This window comes from Medicago sativa, chromosome 4, assembly GCF_051527215.1.
Source record: "Medicago sativa cultivar Bolivia chromosome 4, Bolivia_mono, whole genome shotgun sequence".
Classification (NCBI taxonomy): Eukaryota; Viridiplantae; Streptophyta; class Magnoliopsida; order Fabales; family Fabaceae; genus Medicago; species Medicago sativa.
Window position 1 is genome coordinate 6,268,718 of NC_140752.1, and position 19,011 is coordinate 6,287,728.

At 32.8% G+C, this 19,011-nt stretch overlaps 2 protein-coding genes across 2 annotated transcripts; one reads left to right on the plus strand and one right to left on the minus strand.

The window, feature by feature from the left end:
* Positions 1 to 2,812: 2,812 nt before the first annotated feature.
* LOC146925798 (ABC transporter E family member 2-like) lies at positions 2,813 to 8,818 on the minus strand. Its single transcript, XM_085758252.1, has 14 exons — positions 8,673 to 8,818; positions 8,297 to 8,412; positions 8,109 to 8,194; positions 7,907 to 8,004; positions 7,685 to 7,802; positions 7,498 to 7,587; positions 6,334 to 6,638; positions 6,022 to 6,217; positions 5,400 to 5,582; positions 5,043 to 5,312; positions 3,779 to 4,024; positions 3,518 to 3,643; positions 3,359 to 3,434; positions 2,813 to 3,267 (listed from the first exon to the last, which is right to left on the minus strand). Exons 2-12 carry the CDS (start codon positions 8,385 to 8,387, stop codon positions 3,524 to 3,526), a joined length of 1,803 nt encoding a protein of 600 aa, XP_085614378.1. The 5' UTR covers positions 8,388 to 8,412; positions 8,673 to 8,818; the 3' UTR covers positions 2,813 to 3,267; positions 3,359 to 3,434; positions 3,518 to 3,523.
* Positions 8,819 to 15,211: 6,393 nt separating this feature from the next.
* On the plus strand, positions 15,212 to 18,795 carry LOC146925799 (nuclear protein). Its single transcript, XM_085758253.1, has 5 exons — positions 15,212 to 15,561; positions 16,257 to 16,474; positions 17,108 to 17,236; positions 17,926 to 18,057; positions 18,455 to 18,795. The coding sequence occupies exons 1-5, from the start codon at positions 15,261 to 15,263 to the stop codon at positions 18,566 to 18,568; spliced, it is 894 nt and encodes a 297-aa protein (XP_085614379.1). The 5' UTR covers positions 15,212 to 15,260; the 3' UTR covers positions 18,569 to 18,795.
* The last annotated feature ends 216 nt before the right edge of the window (positions 18,796 to 19,011 follow it).

A 19,011-nucleotide genomic window follows, 5' to 3' on the forward strand; every position in this document is an offset into this window, starting at 1 on the left:
AGCTTTGCCTTGAATTTGATACAAACCCTTCTCTTTATCTATGACACAGAGCTTCTCTACAAGGTCCAGAGCGTTGACCATGGTCGAGAGCATTGACCATGTCCACTAGGAGATCTTCATTAACTTAGAATATTTCGCACACTTAAACACACAATAGTGTATCCTAATTGTTCTCATATGCTTTGTTATCATCAAAAACTGAAGGTTTTTGTTCTTTAACCTATTTTGGTCTAACATGTTACAATATGAAAGTGCGAAATATATATAAATATAATTTAAATCAAATGCAAAATTTCATAAAAACAGTTGTTCGTAGTTTATATGCATTAGTGCAATAAAAAGATTTGACAAACGGACACAAAGTGCCTACTGATGGATGTTTTTGATGCTTCACTTTTGGATGTTTTTTTGGTCTCCCCGCATAATCGTTGAGTTATAGATATATTGTGGGTTAGTTGGAAGGCGCCTTCGGCCCCTTGGATAAAGGTGAACACTGATGGTTCATTGATTGGTACCCACGCCGCTTGCAGGGGGCTGTTCCGAGATCACCTCGGGTACTCTCCTAGGTGCCTTTTCTTGTAACATCGGAAATGCTACAGTTTTCAATGCGGAGGTTCATGCTTTTCTACTTGCTATGGAGTACGTCACTTATTATGGATGGAGACATGTTTGGTTAGAGAGCGACTCGACGAGTGTTTTGATGGTCTTCAAGAATCGATCTTTGGTCCCGGTAATGCTCCGTAATAGATGGCACAATGCTTGTAACCATGGGATCCAAATTATTACATCTCACATTTTCAGGGAAGGTAACTATTGTGCAGACTTGCTTGCTAATATGGGTCACGCGCTTCAGGGCACAATTTGGTTCTCGATGTTGCCTCAGACTCTTCAGAATGACTTCCTTTTGGACCGGAGAGGGTTTCCTCGTGCTAGGTTCCCGTAGTCATCTGTTTTCTATTTTCTGTTTACTGTTTTTTTGTCTGCTTTTGTTTTTTTTGAGGGTTTTGGCTTAGTCCCCCCCTCTTGTACTCGTTTTCCCCTATTTTTTTAATAAATTTTTTCTTTGAGGTTGGCTACAAAGGATGAGGGTTATGCGGGGTGTCAACCTAGTTGGGATGTCGTTGCTTCCCCTTGATGCTTGTCCACCCTCCTCGCTTAACAAAAAAACGGACACATAGTGCTCGACTGAACGCTAATAAGTATAACATTTAACAAAAAAATAATAATAAGAAAGCGTCTTTTACAATTTACTATATATGGAAACACATATACAAAATAAATAAAAAAAGGATAATACGATGATATTTATACTTATATATAAAGTGAATATATGTTTTTGGACTGACTTTTTCATTTTTTTTTTTTTTTGCTAATATTGAACTTTTCACTTTCAATTTTATCCTTAAATTAAATTATCGTGTTTATAATTTTATCCCTTTAACTTTATTACTTAAATTATTAACTGTTTTGTTTAAATCCCATTAAAATATGAACAACACTGCTACATTATAATTTAAATTATCAATTGAAAAACACAATTTTTATACTTATCTTTAACAATATATGAAGGGAATAATCATTTTGGCAGAAATTTTTCTTTCATTTTTACCCTTCATTTAAATTATTTTATCATTTTTATAATATAATTAATTAAAAAATTAGTTATATCCCATTAAATTAGAAACAAGCCACAAAAACGAAAAGACGGACACCTTAATGTTCGGCTTGACTCTAGTTTACATTGTAAGAGTCGAAGAAACATTATTCAATAGTATAACTTAATGTTTGTATTGACTCTAGTTTACAATGTAAGAGTTGAAGAAACATTATTCAATAGTACAAAATTGAGAAAAAAAATACAATAAGATACATACTAACATCATAAAAAAAAATTGACAGAAATCATAAAAAAATTAGAAACCTTAATTTTAGTTTTTTGGTTGTAAAATACAAATATATATTTATGTATTAGATCACGGTTACGTATTAATAAAGAACCCACAAGTATCCAAATTTTAATTTCACAATTAATTTTGGTACGTTCTCACGAGTCACGAGTGTCATGAAAACCATGCATATGGAGGAAAGGGTAAAAATTATTGAGGGATAAAATATAATCGTAACTTAACTGCATTTCATTTCGTTACTTTTGTTTAAATTGTTTCCAGTAGCATTCAGCATTATACATTTATATTGATTGATGTTAATCCTCGCATTGAGAGACACTAAAGAAAGTCACGACACTCTTGGATTTTTTTTAGATGTATCGACACTCTTGGATTAACATAACATAATTGAATGACATTTAACACAAAAGGTATACATAAAATAAGATGAATATTATTTGAACAACCACTTTTTGATACAACTTATTGGACAACCAAAACAATGGAGAGAAAAAAGTAAGAATACAATGTGAGTATAAGAAAGAAAGTTGTCACAATAACTTATATTTGTAATAAAGTTTCTTTTTCACACATAGTTTAAAAATAAATATTAAGTAATATTGCAAATATTTTGCTTTATTGTTTAATTCTGATTGGTAATTGTTAAAATCTTGTTTACACTGATAAAATACTTTCAATTTAGATTTCTTAGAAGATATTTTAAATGAATCATATCTCTAAACTACTTCCTCCGTCTCAAATTATATGACGTTTTGGGAATAAATATAGTAATCATGTTTCTAATAGTGCATTAAACAACCACTAGGTTAATTAAGAGTATCGAACATGCAACCTCTGTTCATGTTTACTTTTTGCACTTAAAAGCGCGTCTAGTCAAAGGTTACTTAACAAAAAAAAAAAAACAATTTCATCTAAAAATGATATGTTAACCATTAAAAATCAATCCTCTAAGTAGCAAAATATTCTTAAAAGAAACGATCTACCAAAATCAAGTAACATGGAAGTGAATGTATACTTCGTCACATATGATAAATTATGAGAGCTGAGATGGCGATAAACTTAATATGTGGCATCATTATTCAGTCAAGGAACATCAAATGTGAAACCATGACCGATATAAACTGTGTAATAAGCAGATTCACTGGCCGAAATCATACCAAAACTGGCCATGAGCAACATCGCTAAGTATTACGGAAACATGAGCAAATGCACCAACCAACATATGCTCTGCATGCAGCAAACTCTTCTCTATATCCATTGAGAAAGATGGCTTCAACAGGGAAAAAAGGACTATCGACATCAAATAAATTAAAACTGGTAAGCTCAAATTGTTGAGATGTTGCATTGGCAAAAGAGCAGGCTGCAACAATAGAAAACAGAGTCGGTTTTCAGTTGCCCCGAAAGCAAAGTGTTCCAAGAGCAATAGTAAATGCAAAAATAAACAAACAAACCTGAACTCAGTCATCAAGGTAATAAACTAAAACTGGAGCCCAAATTGTTGAGTTGTTGCATTGGCAAAAGAGCAGGCTGCAACAATAGAAACAGAGTCGGTTTTCAGTTGCCGCAAAAGCAAAGTATTCCAAGAGCAATGCAAAAATAAACAAACAAACCTGAACTTAGTCATCAAGGTAATAATAAGACCCAGCAAGCTTTTGCTCTCTATCCTTGGTTGAACCAAGTTTGTTGATCCTTGGGCGGAAATTAGTTGGATCTCTTCTAAATGTGATATCAAGATGCTGCAACGATTATTACATTAGACATATATTACAAGCAAGTACCACGAGAGCAAAACATAATTTTTAAATTTTAACATGCATGATACTTCAATTATTTTAAAAATAATGGAACCATTGAAAAATAATAACACATACTGATAAGAAAAGGTTCATCCCAGTCAGCAGTGATTGTGGAGAATTTGCAGTACAGTCAATTGAAGGTTGACCCTCATAAACAATAACTCTGTCAGCAAGATAAGTTGCCATGATGAAATCATGCTCAACCACAAAGGCTGTTTTCTTTGCATGAAGAATAAACCTCTTGATAACTTTTGCAGCAATAATACGCTGTTCGGAATCAAGATGTGCACTTGGCTCATCTATCAGATAAATGTCTGCAGGCTGTTGTGGTAGTACGATAGCAATTGATTAGAAAACTATAAATACTATTTCGTTTGAAATAAATAGGAGTGCACATCTCAAGTAGCAAAACAAAGACACAACGAAGCCAAGAGGTATAGTTCTAAAAATCTTGCCATGACGTCAACACAAATAGATGTCTGCAGGCTACTGTCGTAGAACCGTAATGGATAAGGAATTCAATTAATATTTATATGGAAAGACACAGCAATCTCAATAATTCGTGTTTCCGAAAAATTGACATGGAAGTAGAGCTGTCAAAAATGGGCCAGCTGGGCCGGGACCTAAAAAAACTAGCCCAAAATACACTCGGTTTTTTTTTGCCCAAGCCCATTTGGCCTGGCTCATCGGGCTTCGGGCCGGCCCATTATCAATATTTTCATTTGATTTTATGTTAAAAAAACTATTTTTAAAAAAACTATCAACTAATTTAAAATTTATTAATAAACAAATATTTAAATAAGTAAGCTTAATAAAAATGAATGAATTTAGCTCAAAGTTTTCAAATTCTGAAGTTTATAAATTATTAATTTGATTCAATAGAATGAATAATCTAGAGTTGAATTAATATTCGATGTTAGTAAAAATTATTTACACTTTTATGACCATCCAATCATATTTTAACAAAAAGATAGGCCATATTTTTGGGCTGGGCCGGGACCTAAAAAAACTAGCCCAAAATACACTCGGTTTTTTTTTTGCCCAAAAGCCCATTTGGCCCATATAAAAAAGGACCGGGCCGATATAGACAATTTTAACCGGTTGATGCACATCCATAACAAATCATAAAAAATCATCGATTTCATAAGATATGATCCCTTGATCTTGTCATCACTCTAAAGTAAATCACTCATGCTCTAAAAGACCAAACTTCGACCTGGCATAAAGGAAACTATGAAGCTATTCAAGAATGTAAAAAGGAAAGAAAAAGCAGGGCAGACACTAGAATTAAGGTGCGCAAGCAATCTTATGCAGTTTTCAAGGATGAAACTTAAAATACCTTTCCAAGACAAAGACATAAGGAAACTATTTGCAACTCTCCACCAGAAAGATTCAAAACTTCTTTGTCCATCAGCTGTTCGATAAGTAGTGGTTTCATCACATCTGATATAAACTGGGGATGAGTATAAGATTGATGAATTCTTTCATGTAACAGGTGTCTAACAGTTGATTTGAACTTTGGGTTAATTGTCTGAGGTTTGTGTGAAATATTGAACTCAGGCATTTCCACATCAGATCCACCTATAGTGTCAGGTTTCAATGAACCAACCTGAATAAAAGGAGGTGGTGAATAAAAGTGAGAAAAATTATGCAGTATTGCAGTTTGTTAAAGAAATAGATAAGACTAAAAGAATACCAGCATACGGATGAATGTTGTCTTTCCCGTCCCATTCTCACCAAGCATAACAACAATCTGAGAATCCGTAAATTCTCCTCCAACTACACGAAGCCTGAACTTGCCTTGAGTTTTGGTCATGGTTGGGTACTTGTATCGAGCATATGTTTGAGCTTCAGCAGTTTCATGTGGAGTCTCTGCAACCTAGACACAACATTAAAGCAGGGTTAATTTGATAAAATTTGCGTGTTTTAGCTAAAACAACTGAAATTGAGAGTAATGAAAATAAAACACCAATATCTAATTTATAAGAATATTTTCATTTTGAGGTGCTGAAAATTAAACACCAATATCTAAAAGTTCTAACAAAATATAAGGACTTCATAATACAATTTAATCTAATATAAATGATGCATCGCAAAAGGAAATAACTGCCATGAGTTTATTTGAATAAAAATATATTCAGAAACCAAATATTTTCGGCACTACTTTTCTCAATTCTATTGTTGGTATGTTTAAACAAACGCCACTCAATCAATCTCAGTATTGTAGGTATGTTTAAACAAACACCACTCAATCAATCTCAGCGCCCAAATTGGCTTTATATTCCATAAATGGGAGGTAGGAGATAGATTATTTATACCTTGAAGGTAAGAGAGTCATCCCGAAACCTAAGATTTTCTGTTGGAACAAAGCCAGACAAGAAGATATTAATTCCTTCTCTGACTGAGAAAGGAAGTGTTACGACTCCATATGCACCAGGTGTTCCATACAAACAGCAAATAAAGTCTGATAAGTAGTCCAAGACACTAAGATCGTGTTCAACAACAATTACATAGCTGGAAAAAAAATTGCAAATAAAATTCAGATTTATCTTGACTGGAAATCAAGGAAAGTGCGCATAATGATATTGACAATATTTAAAGCAGAAGCTACTGAGATAAAATAAACAAACCTATTATGCCTTAGCAATGACCGGACAACTTGGGCAGCTTTCAGCCTCTGTCTCACATCAAGATAACTAGAAGGTTCATCAAACATGTATATCTCAGCTTTTAGGAGGGCAGCAACAGCAATGGCAAACCTTTGGAGCTCACCCCCTGAAAGATCACCAACATTACGATCTATAACTTGATTAAGCTCAAGATCAGCACAGAGCTCTTCCTTCATATCTCTCTCATTGTTTTGGTCTAGCATCTGCCCCACGTTCCCTTGCCCCGTTTTATGAATGTGATCAATATATTGAGCCTTGAAGCTAACCTGTATTATAACATATATTGAAATAAGCACATTAGAAACCAAAAGGAAGAACCTTTCTTAAGTGTCACACTATCTTATCAAAACAAATTTCAAAAACAGCTTAATTGAAATCTAAATGATTGCACATTCAGAAAAATATAAGGACAACAAATGCTAGGATATCAAGTAAAGATAAAAATGTTTTTCAAAATTAAAGGATAAAGAATTCTGTAATGAGTGTTATAATGCTACATTTACAGAGTGCGAGAATGCTACATTTACTTCTAGTTTAGTACGATGCTTTCAAACAATGTTTATTTCTACATTACAAGGCTTTCCAATTTGTATTACTGCAGTACTTTTATGATATGGTTAACAACAGTATCAAAGTTGAACTCGGCTTTTTTCCCCACCTCTTCAAAGATTATCTATCTATCTATCTATCTATGCGGTAGTTTCTACATATCATCGCCAAACACTCACAAATCCCAATCACAACCACAACATACCCCAGCTAATGTCAATGTCAACATAATATACCATGAATTAGTGTATCGCTTTTCAATTAAAGAAATACACTCACAAATCAAAATCACAACATATCCCAGTTAATGAAACGTCAACATGATAGACTGTGATTTAGTGTATCCCTTCTCAATTAAAGAAATTCTACAACACTATAGGTTCATTAACCTCTACCATTACATAATAATTGATAAATGGTCCAATAAAAAAAATCAGAAAAACCAATTTGTAAAAAAAAAAATTACTGGTTAGAGAAACACAATCATTGTTGTTTTACAAAGCCACCAAAGTCTAAATCAATAAGATAACTCTACATACGTACAAAACGATATTAAATAAAGGACGTAGACATCACCTTCAAACTCTCATCTCGAAAGCGAGTAAAGTAATTCTGTAATTCAGATCCCCGATAATAAGTCAAAATTTCCTGCCAGTCAGGAGGGTTCTGCAAACCAAAAGCAGAGGTGAATGCAGTAAAACCTCAAACATGTCTGTCCACTCCACGGTATAAAAAAAAAAAAGAGGCTAATTTTGGTTCTTACAGTGAAACGACCCAAATTTGGCTCCAACTTTCCAGCCAAAATTCTAAGGGCAGTGGACTTCCCAATTCCATTTTTCCCAACCAAACCAAGCACTTTCCCCGGCCTCGGAACCGGCAACCTATAATACACAACTCTCTTGATAAAAATAAAAATAAAAAATACATATTTGAAGAAAAACATATTAACACAGAATTTTTAGGTAACCACAGCTAAAAGGCGCACCTGTGTAGCTTAAAAGTATTAGGACCATATCTATGAGTGGTGTCTTTGTCCAAATTCTCCGGCAAGTTGATAATCTTAATTGCTTCAAAAGGACATTTCTACATCAATGCAAACAAAAAAGCTCATCATATAAACCCAGATTATCGTCGCAAAATCATATTAATCAACTAGATAACAACAGCATAGCTGCACCTCTCAATACCTTAACACAAATACCACATCCAGTGCACAATTCCTCGGATAGGTAAGCAATCTTCGATGCAGAATCAACCTCAATACACAATCTTCCTATAATTACACGCATAATCATTTGATCATCAAAATTAAGACACATAACCAAACATTAACATAAAATTTCAAAAATAATAACAACAAAACACCGAATCATACCGGTTATGACGACAGGGCAACGCTTCTTACACTCCTGTCCACACTTTTTTGGCTTGCATCTGTCTCCATTGACAATGGCAATACGCGTCATGTTGCCCCAAACCACCAATATTCAACTGAAAGATAATTGATGATTGCATATAAAAATTGTGTCAGCAAAAAAAAAGCATAGAAATTGATGATTACATATAAAAATTGTATAAGCTAAAAAAACATAGAAACTTATATAAAAATTCATATGCATACACACTGTTTCAAATTCAATTTCAATTTTCATCAATGACAAAATTTAATCCTATCGTAAAAACATAAATTCACAAATAAATAGACAGAAGAATCAAAATAAACACAATCAAAAAGCCGATCGGGGAGAGACCTGTCGGTGAATAGAGAGAGAGGACGGTGAAACTAGAAAGGTGTGCCTTGCCGGACGGGAAAGGTGCGACGGCGCAATCGCAAGGAGAGTGGAGGGTTTGTGAAACTGATGCCTTTTACCGCTCTGTAACTAGTAAAAAATATTGTGGCAAGGTAAAATAACGCTAATTATATATACTAGACTTTTGACCCTACGTAGCACGGGTTTTCTCGACTATAATAGAGACCAATAAATAATTTTTAACCCGTAAGATTATTGATATGGTAGAAAATATTTTCTTAAAAAAAAAAAGACAAGCGGATAGGAATGAAAGCATTTTTTTGATGAAATTTGTTAGGTTAAATAATTGCAAACCTAATAAGCAGATGAGCGGGAAAAAAATTAGATTAAGTTGTTGCAGAAGTAACAAAATTAATAAATAAGGATACCTAATAAAGTAAATGAGCGGGAAAAAAATTAGGTTAAGTTGCTGCAGACGTAACAAAATTAATAAATAAGGATGTCAAAAAAAAATGCATGAAATCAAAAAAATCCAAAAAAAAATTGTAAAATTCTTGACAAAAAAAAGTATAAAATAGAAAGATTGTGATCATTAATATGGTAGAAAATATTTTCTTAAAAAAAAGGCAAGAGGATATGAATGAAATTTTTTAGATGAAATTTGTTAGGTTAACTAATTGCAAACCTAATAAAGCAAATGAGTGGGAAAAAATTAGGTTAACTTCCTGCAGACGTAACAAAATTAATAAATAAGTATAAAAAAATTAGGGTTAAAACTTAAACGTGTTTTTTTTCCAATAAATATATTAACTTTTTGTTTTAACCCAAAAAAAAATATTTCAATTTTTAATTCCAAAAGTTTTCTATCTTCAATTTTTGTCTCTATTTTTAAAGTAAACTCATATGTCCCCTCAAAAATAAAAGTAAACTCATACGTAAAATTCATATTTTTCAATACATTGTTGTAGAAAAATTTATAATATTATAAGAATCTTTTTAAAAAAATTAGAATTTTTTAACAAAGTATGAATCGAATATGAATTTTTATATTTTTGGCGGTTAGAAATTCACATTTAATTCATGTTTTGTTGAAAAATTCTAATTTTTTTTTAGAGATTTTTACAATATTCTACCCAACTTTGTTAAATAATACATTTGCTACATATGAATTAACTTAAAAATATGGACCAAAAGTTGGGATTGAAAATATTTTATGGATTAAAAGTCAAAGGACAATTTTAGATGGACTAAAATTAAAAGTTGATATATTTATAAGGACTAAAAATATATCTAACCCAAAAAATCATGAGTAAATACGTAAATATCCTCAAAGTTTAGAGATGACAATTAGACTCAAGCCCAATAGACACCCGCAAAATATACACGATGGTTTTAGGCTTGGGTAATTATTCGTAAATTCGAACGGATAGAGGCACGGATACTGACACTCTGGTGCCTAGTCCGTCTCACATCCACACATTATATATACTAGTGAAAAGACGGGCACGCTGCGCTAAAATTTAAAAATTATGAACTATGTTTTTTTTTAATGAAATTTTGATTTTGATTAAAACTAAAAATATAAATGTTTGTTGCTTTCTAGCTATAACAAACCAAATTAAACAAGATTATCTATTTCAATAACACCAACAATATAACAAAAAATATAATCTAATTTTTTTTTATGACACCAACAATCTTTATTATAGCAAAAGTTGTTTAAGGGTATAATTAGGATAATAAAAAAGTAAGTGTAAATATATTCATCTAGTTTGTTACACTTTTTAAATGATAAAGGAAAAAAATTAGAAATATATATTCATTTGTTACATTTTTTTTAATATTTAAATTTATTCATATCTATTTGTTACATGTGTTATTTGTATTGAAAATTTAGGGTGTTTTTGAAAAGAAAAAATTCAGCATAAAAGTGCTGAAAGAAGCTGTTTTCTTTATATATAATGTGTATATACACATACACCCACTATAACTGTAATTTTACGTAATAATAAAATTAGCTAATTAATCCCAAGTCCTTGATATTTATTGTAATATGCATTTGTTTTTTATATTTTAGATCATTTATAGACAAGAATCGCAAAGTGGGTCGGCCTGTCCCATTTAGATCTCTCTCGCGCCTAAGCCCGCCAAAAGCAGGACAAGATGGACCGAGTCAATTTAGGTGACAAAATCCAACATTCCATTCCGTCCCGTTTTATGGCGGGTTAACGAGTTGCTGGGCTCGCCCGTCCCGTTTAGACATGTTCCGCTTAAGCCCGCCAAAAAAGAACGAGATGGACCGAGTCAATTTAGGTGACAAAGTCCAAAATTTCATCTTTTCACGCTTTATGGAGGGTAAACGAGTTGGCGGGCTGGTCCGCCAAAAAAAATGATTTTTGATGCGTTTTATTTTAATGCTTTTTATTAACAAGTTTATTGTTTTAAAAAAAATGTTGTTGTTGTTTATAAAAGAGTTAAATATGTTTTTGATTTCTATAAATATATCAAATTTTTGTTTTAGTCCCTCTAAAATTTTCCTTCCACTTTTAGTCCATGTAAAATTTTCAATCACTACTTTTGGTTCCTATTTTCAAGTCAATTCATGTATTTTTTTTAATGAAATGTGTATTATATTCAGGGCCGGGATGTGCAAAAATGTGTAGTATGTTGACGCTTAAAGCGAAAGTTTAGATGAGGTCTTTTTAAAAAAAAAAGTAAAGTTTTTTTGGTCGAGTTATTTAATTTTATTTCTTGAGGCAATAATGATGGTGAAGATAAAGTACAATAACCATAAATTATAATGATTATAAAAAATATTATAATGAATCTTGACTTATTAAGTACGTATAATGAACGCCGCCAATAAAACCGAAGCATTTCTCTTAAAAAGCGAACTTTGTAATGACTTACACTTTTCGGTCATTATTATAAGCAAAAATTTAATTGTTGGATTCATTGAATAACTGTATGTGTGAGTGTCGATCACATGACCTACAACTTACAAAAAAAAAAGGCCTTCTACGACTACGCTATTGATTGCGTTCTATCAATGACATAGAACGGGTCTATATATTATTGAAATTGACGGCCTATTTTAAAGACCAAAAATTTGGGGCCTAAAGCCCTTGCACACACAGCTCTGCAATGGGTGTCAAATCTTCAATTTGACAACGTGGATTTCGCCCTTGATTCTAAAAGAGTTGGTGATCATGTTTGTTATGATGTAGATGACATTAATGAGTTTGATTGTATAATCTTTGCTTGTATACGGTTGTTACAAAATAGTTTCCAGAACTCTCATGTTGGAGTCTGGATCTGCTCCAGTAGTTATCTCCTCCAGTTTCCCATTCCCTTGCTTAGATGTATGACAAGTGGCACATACAAAATCAATGGCTGAGATTAAAAAATAGAATCAACCTTTCAGTTTTCCAGTCCTCTTCTACTTCTTCTTCCTGTCACGTTTTTTGCTACCATCGCCTGCTTCATCGCCGCCGCGAAGGCCCATCATTCCGCCGAGAGTCGCCGACACTGTATCATTATTCTTATGGATTACATTACATTACTCCTGGTTTGAATTGATATTTAAACCCTAAATTGAGAAAGGGGAAAATATGCAGAATCTAATTCCACGATAAATTAAAATTATGATGCAACGGCGGTGATAACAAGCAAAATCATTAGTTTCTCGCGGCGGCAATGCAACTGAATCAAAATATTGTTGCGACGATTTTGAAACAGCATGGTGGAGGTAACACGCATCGGTGCAACGACGGAGATATAGTGGCATGGTGGCTGCGATATGACGGTGATGGAGACGAAAAGCAGATCACGGCGGAGTGATTGGCGTTCACGGCAGCGCTTAAACCGTGCGAGGGAAGCAGAAAACGTGAGAGGGAGAAGAAGAAGAGAGGGTACGATTGGGAAGAAGGGGAACAGTGAAAGGTTGAATTTTCTTTTTTAATCTCGACCATTGATTATTTACATGCCACTTGTCACACATCTAAGCAAGGGAATGGGAAACTGGAATAATCAAGAACTGGAGCGGATCCGAACTCCTCATGTTGAGTTCAATAACAAACAAATCAATGGAATCACTCACGACTTAACTCATACAATCCCATTAAATCATAACTCCTATATTATAGACGATGCATCCTCATGTATTTGAAACATTTAGCTAAGGATTAATTAAGAGATCAAAATAAAACACTAAATGACTTAAAGGACAAAATAACCTATTTAAGGATTAAAAAACTTTCTACTCCTCCCATCAAACAAAACATAAAATATTTTTTAGATCACTCTTCTCTCTTTCTTTGTCATCTCTATTAAAATCGCTCCCCTCACTATTAACACGAAGGGCATGTCGTGTACGCATGTAAAAATTGTGGTCTTTTGTGGAGGAGGACGGGCCTTGTTAGTGACGGCGGAATATGCTTGTCGAGTCTTATTCACTGTTACTAGGAACTGACTAAGCTTCGAATATCGACAAACACAATTAACCCTTTTATCATCGTATCTTATAATAGATCCAAAGAAATGATAAATTGATTTGAAACATATATTTTACTTAATTACACTAAATATTTGTTAATTGATCCTTTTTTTCACGTTTTTAGATCCAACAAGCGTGGAAATTTGAGAACCACAACAACCTCCTCTTTAACCTTATGCATGCATGGACCCCAGCTAAGTGACGTATACAGACAAATTGAGTAAAATAACGTGAATGAAATGCTATTAGCTTACGTGAAATTTGCACAACCTTACGATTTACATAGATCAATAGATGTAGAGGGAAAACAAAATGCTCAAGATGAATGATCTTTATTTATTCCAATGAGATTTTTACAACCATTTCACACACCGACACTTACACAAAACAAAGTACGGTCTATAGTGTATGTCTAGTTCCATTTTTGAGGTGAAATTGGTTCTGCGGGAATTAAATTGGTTTCAATGGAGTTAAAATGGAACAAATCAGTTTCATTAGATTTTCTCAACCATTCCACACACGACACTCACATTTGGATATGCGTTATCATGTAAAATCTCACCAATGTAAGTTGGACACGATATTCATGAAGCTACAATATGTAGCTTGTGTGTTGCCATGAGATTTCATCACATTATTTGTGAAAATTCAATGTGGATTCAAACATTAACCTAATCTATTTTATTTATTTTTTTACTGGAAAAAAGACTTTTTTTGTTTCTTTTTCATTACAAAGAGGGCGGAAGTCTCCCAAAAAAAAAAAAAACTTCATTTATGCTAACAAAACCAATACAAGCAAAATTGTTATGCAGTGCAAAGGCATTCTTCATTTATGAGAAGGACATGACATAAAATATAAACCAACTATAATAAATAAACTACATCAGAAACCATATAATGAGTTGAGTAAAGCTTAGGGGCATAAAATTAATTTTTAATCCCAGCATCCAAGAAAACAACCGCTTTCTCATTCGGTTTTGGACATAGAATAGAAGAGAAGAGATAAGACACCATAATCTTAAAACAAAATTTAGGGTTAAATATTTTTTTTTTTAAGGAATATACAAATATACTAATTTTTCATTTTAGTTGCTCTAATTTTTTTTAGTCCTTTATAAAGTTATCAATTACCACTTTTAGTTTCTATTTTTAAGTCAGCTCTTGTGTACCCTTTTGTATTTTTTTTTTCAAGTCAACAAGTTAAACTCACGAGGAGTTTAATGAAATTGTGTAGAATATTATATAAATCTTTAAAAAAAAAATTAACAAAACATGAATTAAATATGAATTTTTAACCGTAAAAAAATAAAATTCATATTTAATTCTTTTTTGAAAATTCTAATATATTATAAATCTTCTGCAATATTTTATTCAAAAATATGAATTCTACGTGAGTTTACTTAAAACGAAGGACTAAACGTGAAGATTGAAAACTTGTGAGGACTAAAAGTCGAATAAAAGTTTAGAGGGATTAAAAAAAAAGTCTGTATATTTATAGACAAAAAACATATTTAACCCAAAAAATGATCTAGTTTGATAAATTGCATTCGATAAAAAGGATTATGTCCACAAGATTCTCTACATATACAAAGGTTTGATGCGTGTTTTAAAATTCTTACGACAACATCTTTTTCTTTTTATTAATCAAAAACAATAAAGAGATAAAAAAGGAATCATGTTAAAAGTCGTCGAAAAATAACTGTATAAATATCATTTCTCGACTTAAATAATACTTTAATTTAAGAAAGAAAATCATGCATTTTTTTTTTCGAAGAGGAAGAAAAATCAATCATGCATGATGCGTGGAAAGGAGTAGAGAATATAAAAATGAAAACGTGGAGGAAGGAAGTATGTAGATGTAAACTTGTAAAAGTTAAGAGATACAACCTTCCCCATAACAAAATACAGTAGTAGTAGTAGTAGTAATAGACTAGTAGTGTAAAACTGAGAAAGAAAAGAACGAGTGGCTTATATCATATGAATGCGATGCGAGTGATAACGAAATTGATTGATATAAAAAACAAACTCAACAAAAAGAGCGAACATGTCCTCTTCATCATTGCTATTGCTGTTAACAGCAACAATCACTAGCAATGTCTCTCTCTCTCTGTAGCTTTTCCTCCACTCTTACAGCAACAGCGCTTCCCAAGAATTTCAGATTCAGAGTCTCTTCCGCCATGGCTTCTACCGTCACCACCACTAAAGTTGCTCCAGCCGTCATTGTCGGCGGTGGAAGAGTTGGAAAAGCTTTAGAAGGTATGGGAGATGGTAAAGATCTTGTTGTGAAACGTGGTGATTCAATTCCCGTTGATTTTGAAGGTCCTATTTTGGTTTGTACTAGAAATGATGATCTTGACTCTGTTCTTCAAACCACTCCTCTTTCTAGATGGAAAGGTATGTAAATGCTCATTTACTTCCATAAGTTTCACATTCTTTAGGCTTGTTTGGATAAAAACAACTTAATTAAGCCATTAGTCCCATAAGTGTCACAATCTTTAGGCCTTTTTTGGGTAAACTTCTTAATTAAGCACTTAAAACATAATTGTTTATCATATAAGTGCTTACATGTAAGCTATTTCTATAGCAAAAGATAAAATAAAGTCAAATTGTTTTTATGCGTTGAAAGTTATAAGCTTTTTTCATAAGCAATCTTAGAGAGCTTTTGAAAATACGCTGAAACCAGCTTACGGACATGTCATAAGATTTCCTACACAGTCTCACAAGTGCTTATGCGAGTAGATAAGCTCAAATCTGCAATCTAAAGAGGCCTGAATCCATGATGTGTTACAAACTGTACACTTCAAATGGAAGTTTTATATGAGTGTTTGATATTTGTACAATACCGGCACATGTGGTTGTATAAAATCACCGTCACTTTTTCAAGTTAGTGTCTGTGTTGATGTTTCTGTCTTTTCTGGTGTCAACACTTGACAAAACTACGAATTAGCACTTCTTAAATGTTGTTTATTATTTTTAATGACATAAAAGAGAGGGATTTTTGAGGAACTAATTATGGATTTAGTTTTAATTTTTATTATTGATTGTTGGAAAAAGTACTAATGAGTTGTTACTATCGTTTGGTGTGGCAGATTTGGTGTTTTTCCAGAATGGAATGTTGGAACCGTGGCTTGAGAGTAAAGGTTTGAAAGATGGGAACCAAGTGTTGGCATATTTCGCAGTGTCAAAACTTGGAGAGTCCCCTATTGATGGTAAGACTGATACCAATCCTGAAGGATTGACAGCTGCTTATGGCAAGTGGTCTTTGGCTGTTTCTGAAAGATTGAAAGCTGGAGGCCTCTCTTGCAAGGTAGTATTCATAAGAGTGATTAATCATATCTTGCCAGTAGCCAAGTTTTCTTGTTTTGGTTACATTAATAAAAACATATTTTACGGGACGGACCTGTTGTTTTCTTTTTGGGAGATATTAGTGTTTTAATTCTCACGTGTTATTGTATTTTTGGATTGCTTAACAATTTTTCTGGTTTGATTACTCGACTATCACCAGAGTTCAGTTGAATCAGAATCTTTAGATGAAAATCAGAAGGCTCATGATTAAATCTTAGTAAGTCCGATTTGGAAAATAAACGTGAATTATGAGTCATTCTATCTTCATTCAACGGTTTCGATATATACAGTGATGGCATGAAATGAGTGTTTTCTCTGACTGCTGAAAATCCATATCCATTAATTTTCTTCTATCTTCGATGTTGGTTTCCTAAGCTTGAAATAGTAACAAATCTTTAGCATGTGAGAAAGTCTAAGTTTATGAATTTCAAGCACGGAAAATTCCTAAGATTAGAGGGGTTTAATTTAACAGAAAAAGCTATTATTTAAAGAACTCGCATTTTATAAATGTTCATTTTTATCAGTGTTTGTTGAGAATTTTTTCATAATTAACTTGAAATAGATAAATCATGTTCTGACCCGTCTTGAACGCCAGGTTTTGGATAAGGAAGCATTTCAAAAGCAGATGTTAGAGAAGCTCATATGGATTTGTTCTGTCATGCTTGTTGGAGCGCGTCATGGAGGGGTTTCTGTTGGTGTTGTGGAAAAGGAATTCCACCTTGAAGTAAGTAAGCTTTCCTATTGCCATTTTCTCAAAGTTAATATGCACTTATTTTGTCAATCAACATTTGCTTGGAGTAAAGAAAATTTTATAGCATTCACATGCATGTATTGAAATTGTGTCGTTAAGATAGTTGGATATTGCAATCAGTGAGTTGGATTAGGGAAATTCAATGTTTATAATGAATTATTAAGCGGAGTATCTCATCTCAGAGTTACTCCTACTGTCAATGTATTGCCACTCTCTCTATATATACAAATATTGTGTCAGTGTTATCATGTATGGACAGATGCATGTAATTATGTACATTTTTCTTCTTTTGTCTAAAATTAAAAATTCAGTGTTCTTTATCATTTTAGTATTGCTATATGGGCCATATTTTTAATTTTTAAATGGTTTTTACTTTGTCCTACATCAATTTCTGTGTGCAAATAGGTTGTGGGCTCTGACTTTTGGGTGAAACCAAGTTAAAATTAAATATGTTCAAAGTTCAATCTATTTATTCAGTTGTTGGTATCTGTTTGAAGTGTTTGATCTTGTATATAATGAGCTTGTGTTAAAAATTGATTACCTATGTGTCTGGGATAATATCTAAAAACTTTAGAGAACACAGATGAACCATGTTGCAACTATGAAATTGAACATAATGAAAAACACAATCAGAACTGAACTAACTGATTTTGCACTTTCAGTTATGTAGCCTGATAGCAGAACTAGCATCAGCAGCAGCTAGTGAAAAGGGGTTAAAGTTTGAAGAAGCCATGGAAGACCGTTTGTGTGCGTACTCCCGAGCTGTTGCTCACTTTCCCACGGCAGTTAAGGAGGTAAAGATGAAACATTTATAATATTTGCAAATTGCAGACATAGATTCAATAAGTTGCATATAACCATACTGATAACATGAGAATAAATTAGAGGTGTGTACCTGCCATAGTCGTATGATGATCTAGGATCTTTAGTCGACACAAAGAAGAAAAGACTGTGAGAGAATTTCGTTCTTTGTCTGGTGAGGTAGGTGGCTAGGCCAGTCTTATATTTCACAGATGATGGTAGAGAGACCTCGTAGCAGCCTAACCAAAAAATAATCCAACTCATCACATTTCATTCATTAAATAAAGCCCAATTAGAATACATTCATAATTTAGTGCATTATTATAAGTAAGAATTTATAAAGTTCAAAAAAATATTAGTGTTTAATCAATATCTTGGTCATGTTTGCAGTTCAAATGGAGGAATGGTTGGTTTTATGCTCTTTCTGAGAAGGCTATTGCCCAAGGCAAGCAGGATCCATGTCCTATGCATACCAAATGGCTTAAAGAGTTGAAAATTGTATAAGACTTGAAATTGAACTCTCATGTGTCACTAGGTCAATAGCTTCCATTAGCTATATGTGTAGACTTTTAGTGACTAGCTTGAAAGAGTAATTAGTTACTTACAGGCTTGTAGAATTTATCCACATGTAGATAACCATGTCCATTTACATCATATTGCTTCAAACCTTTGTAGTACTACTACTTGTTATTTGAAAAATAAATAAAATAAGATTTGTATTTTTTACATGAGACGAGATGTTTTTTTTAAACCATATTGGTTGGGAGATGCTATCTTTTGTGGTCCCTCATATACTTGCTGCAAGAAAATTTTACTTCATACCCCCATAGCTAATCCTTATACCTTCACATTTGTACTAAATTACCATTTTGCTATGTTCAATTTCCTCATTGCTAAAAAAATGGTTCAATTTTCTCAAATTTTCTCGGTTTCATGAATTTCTCTTC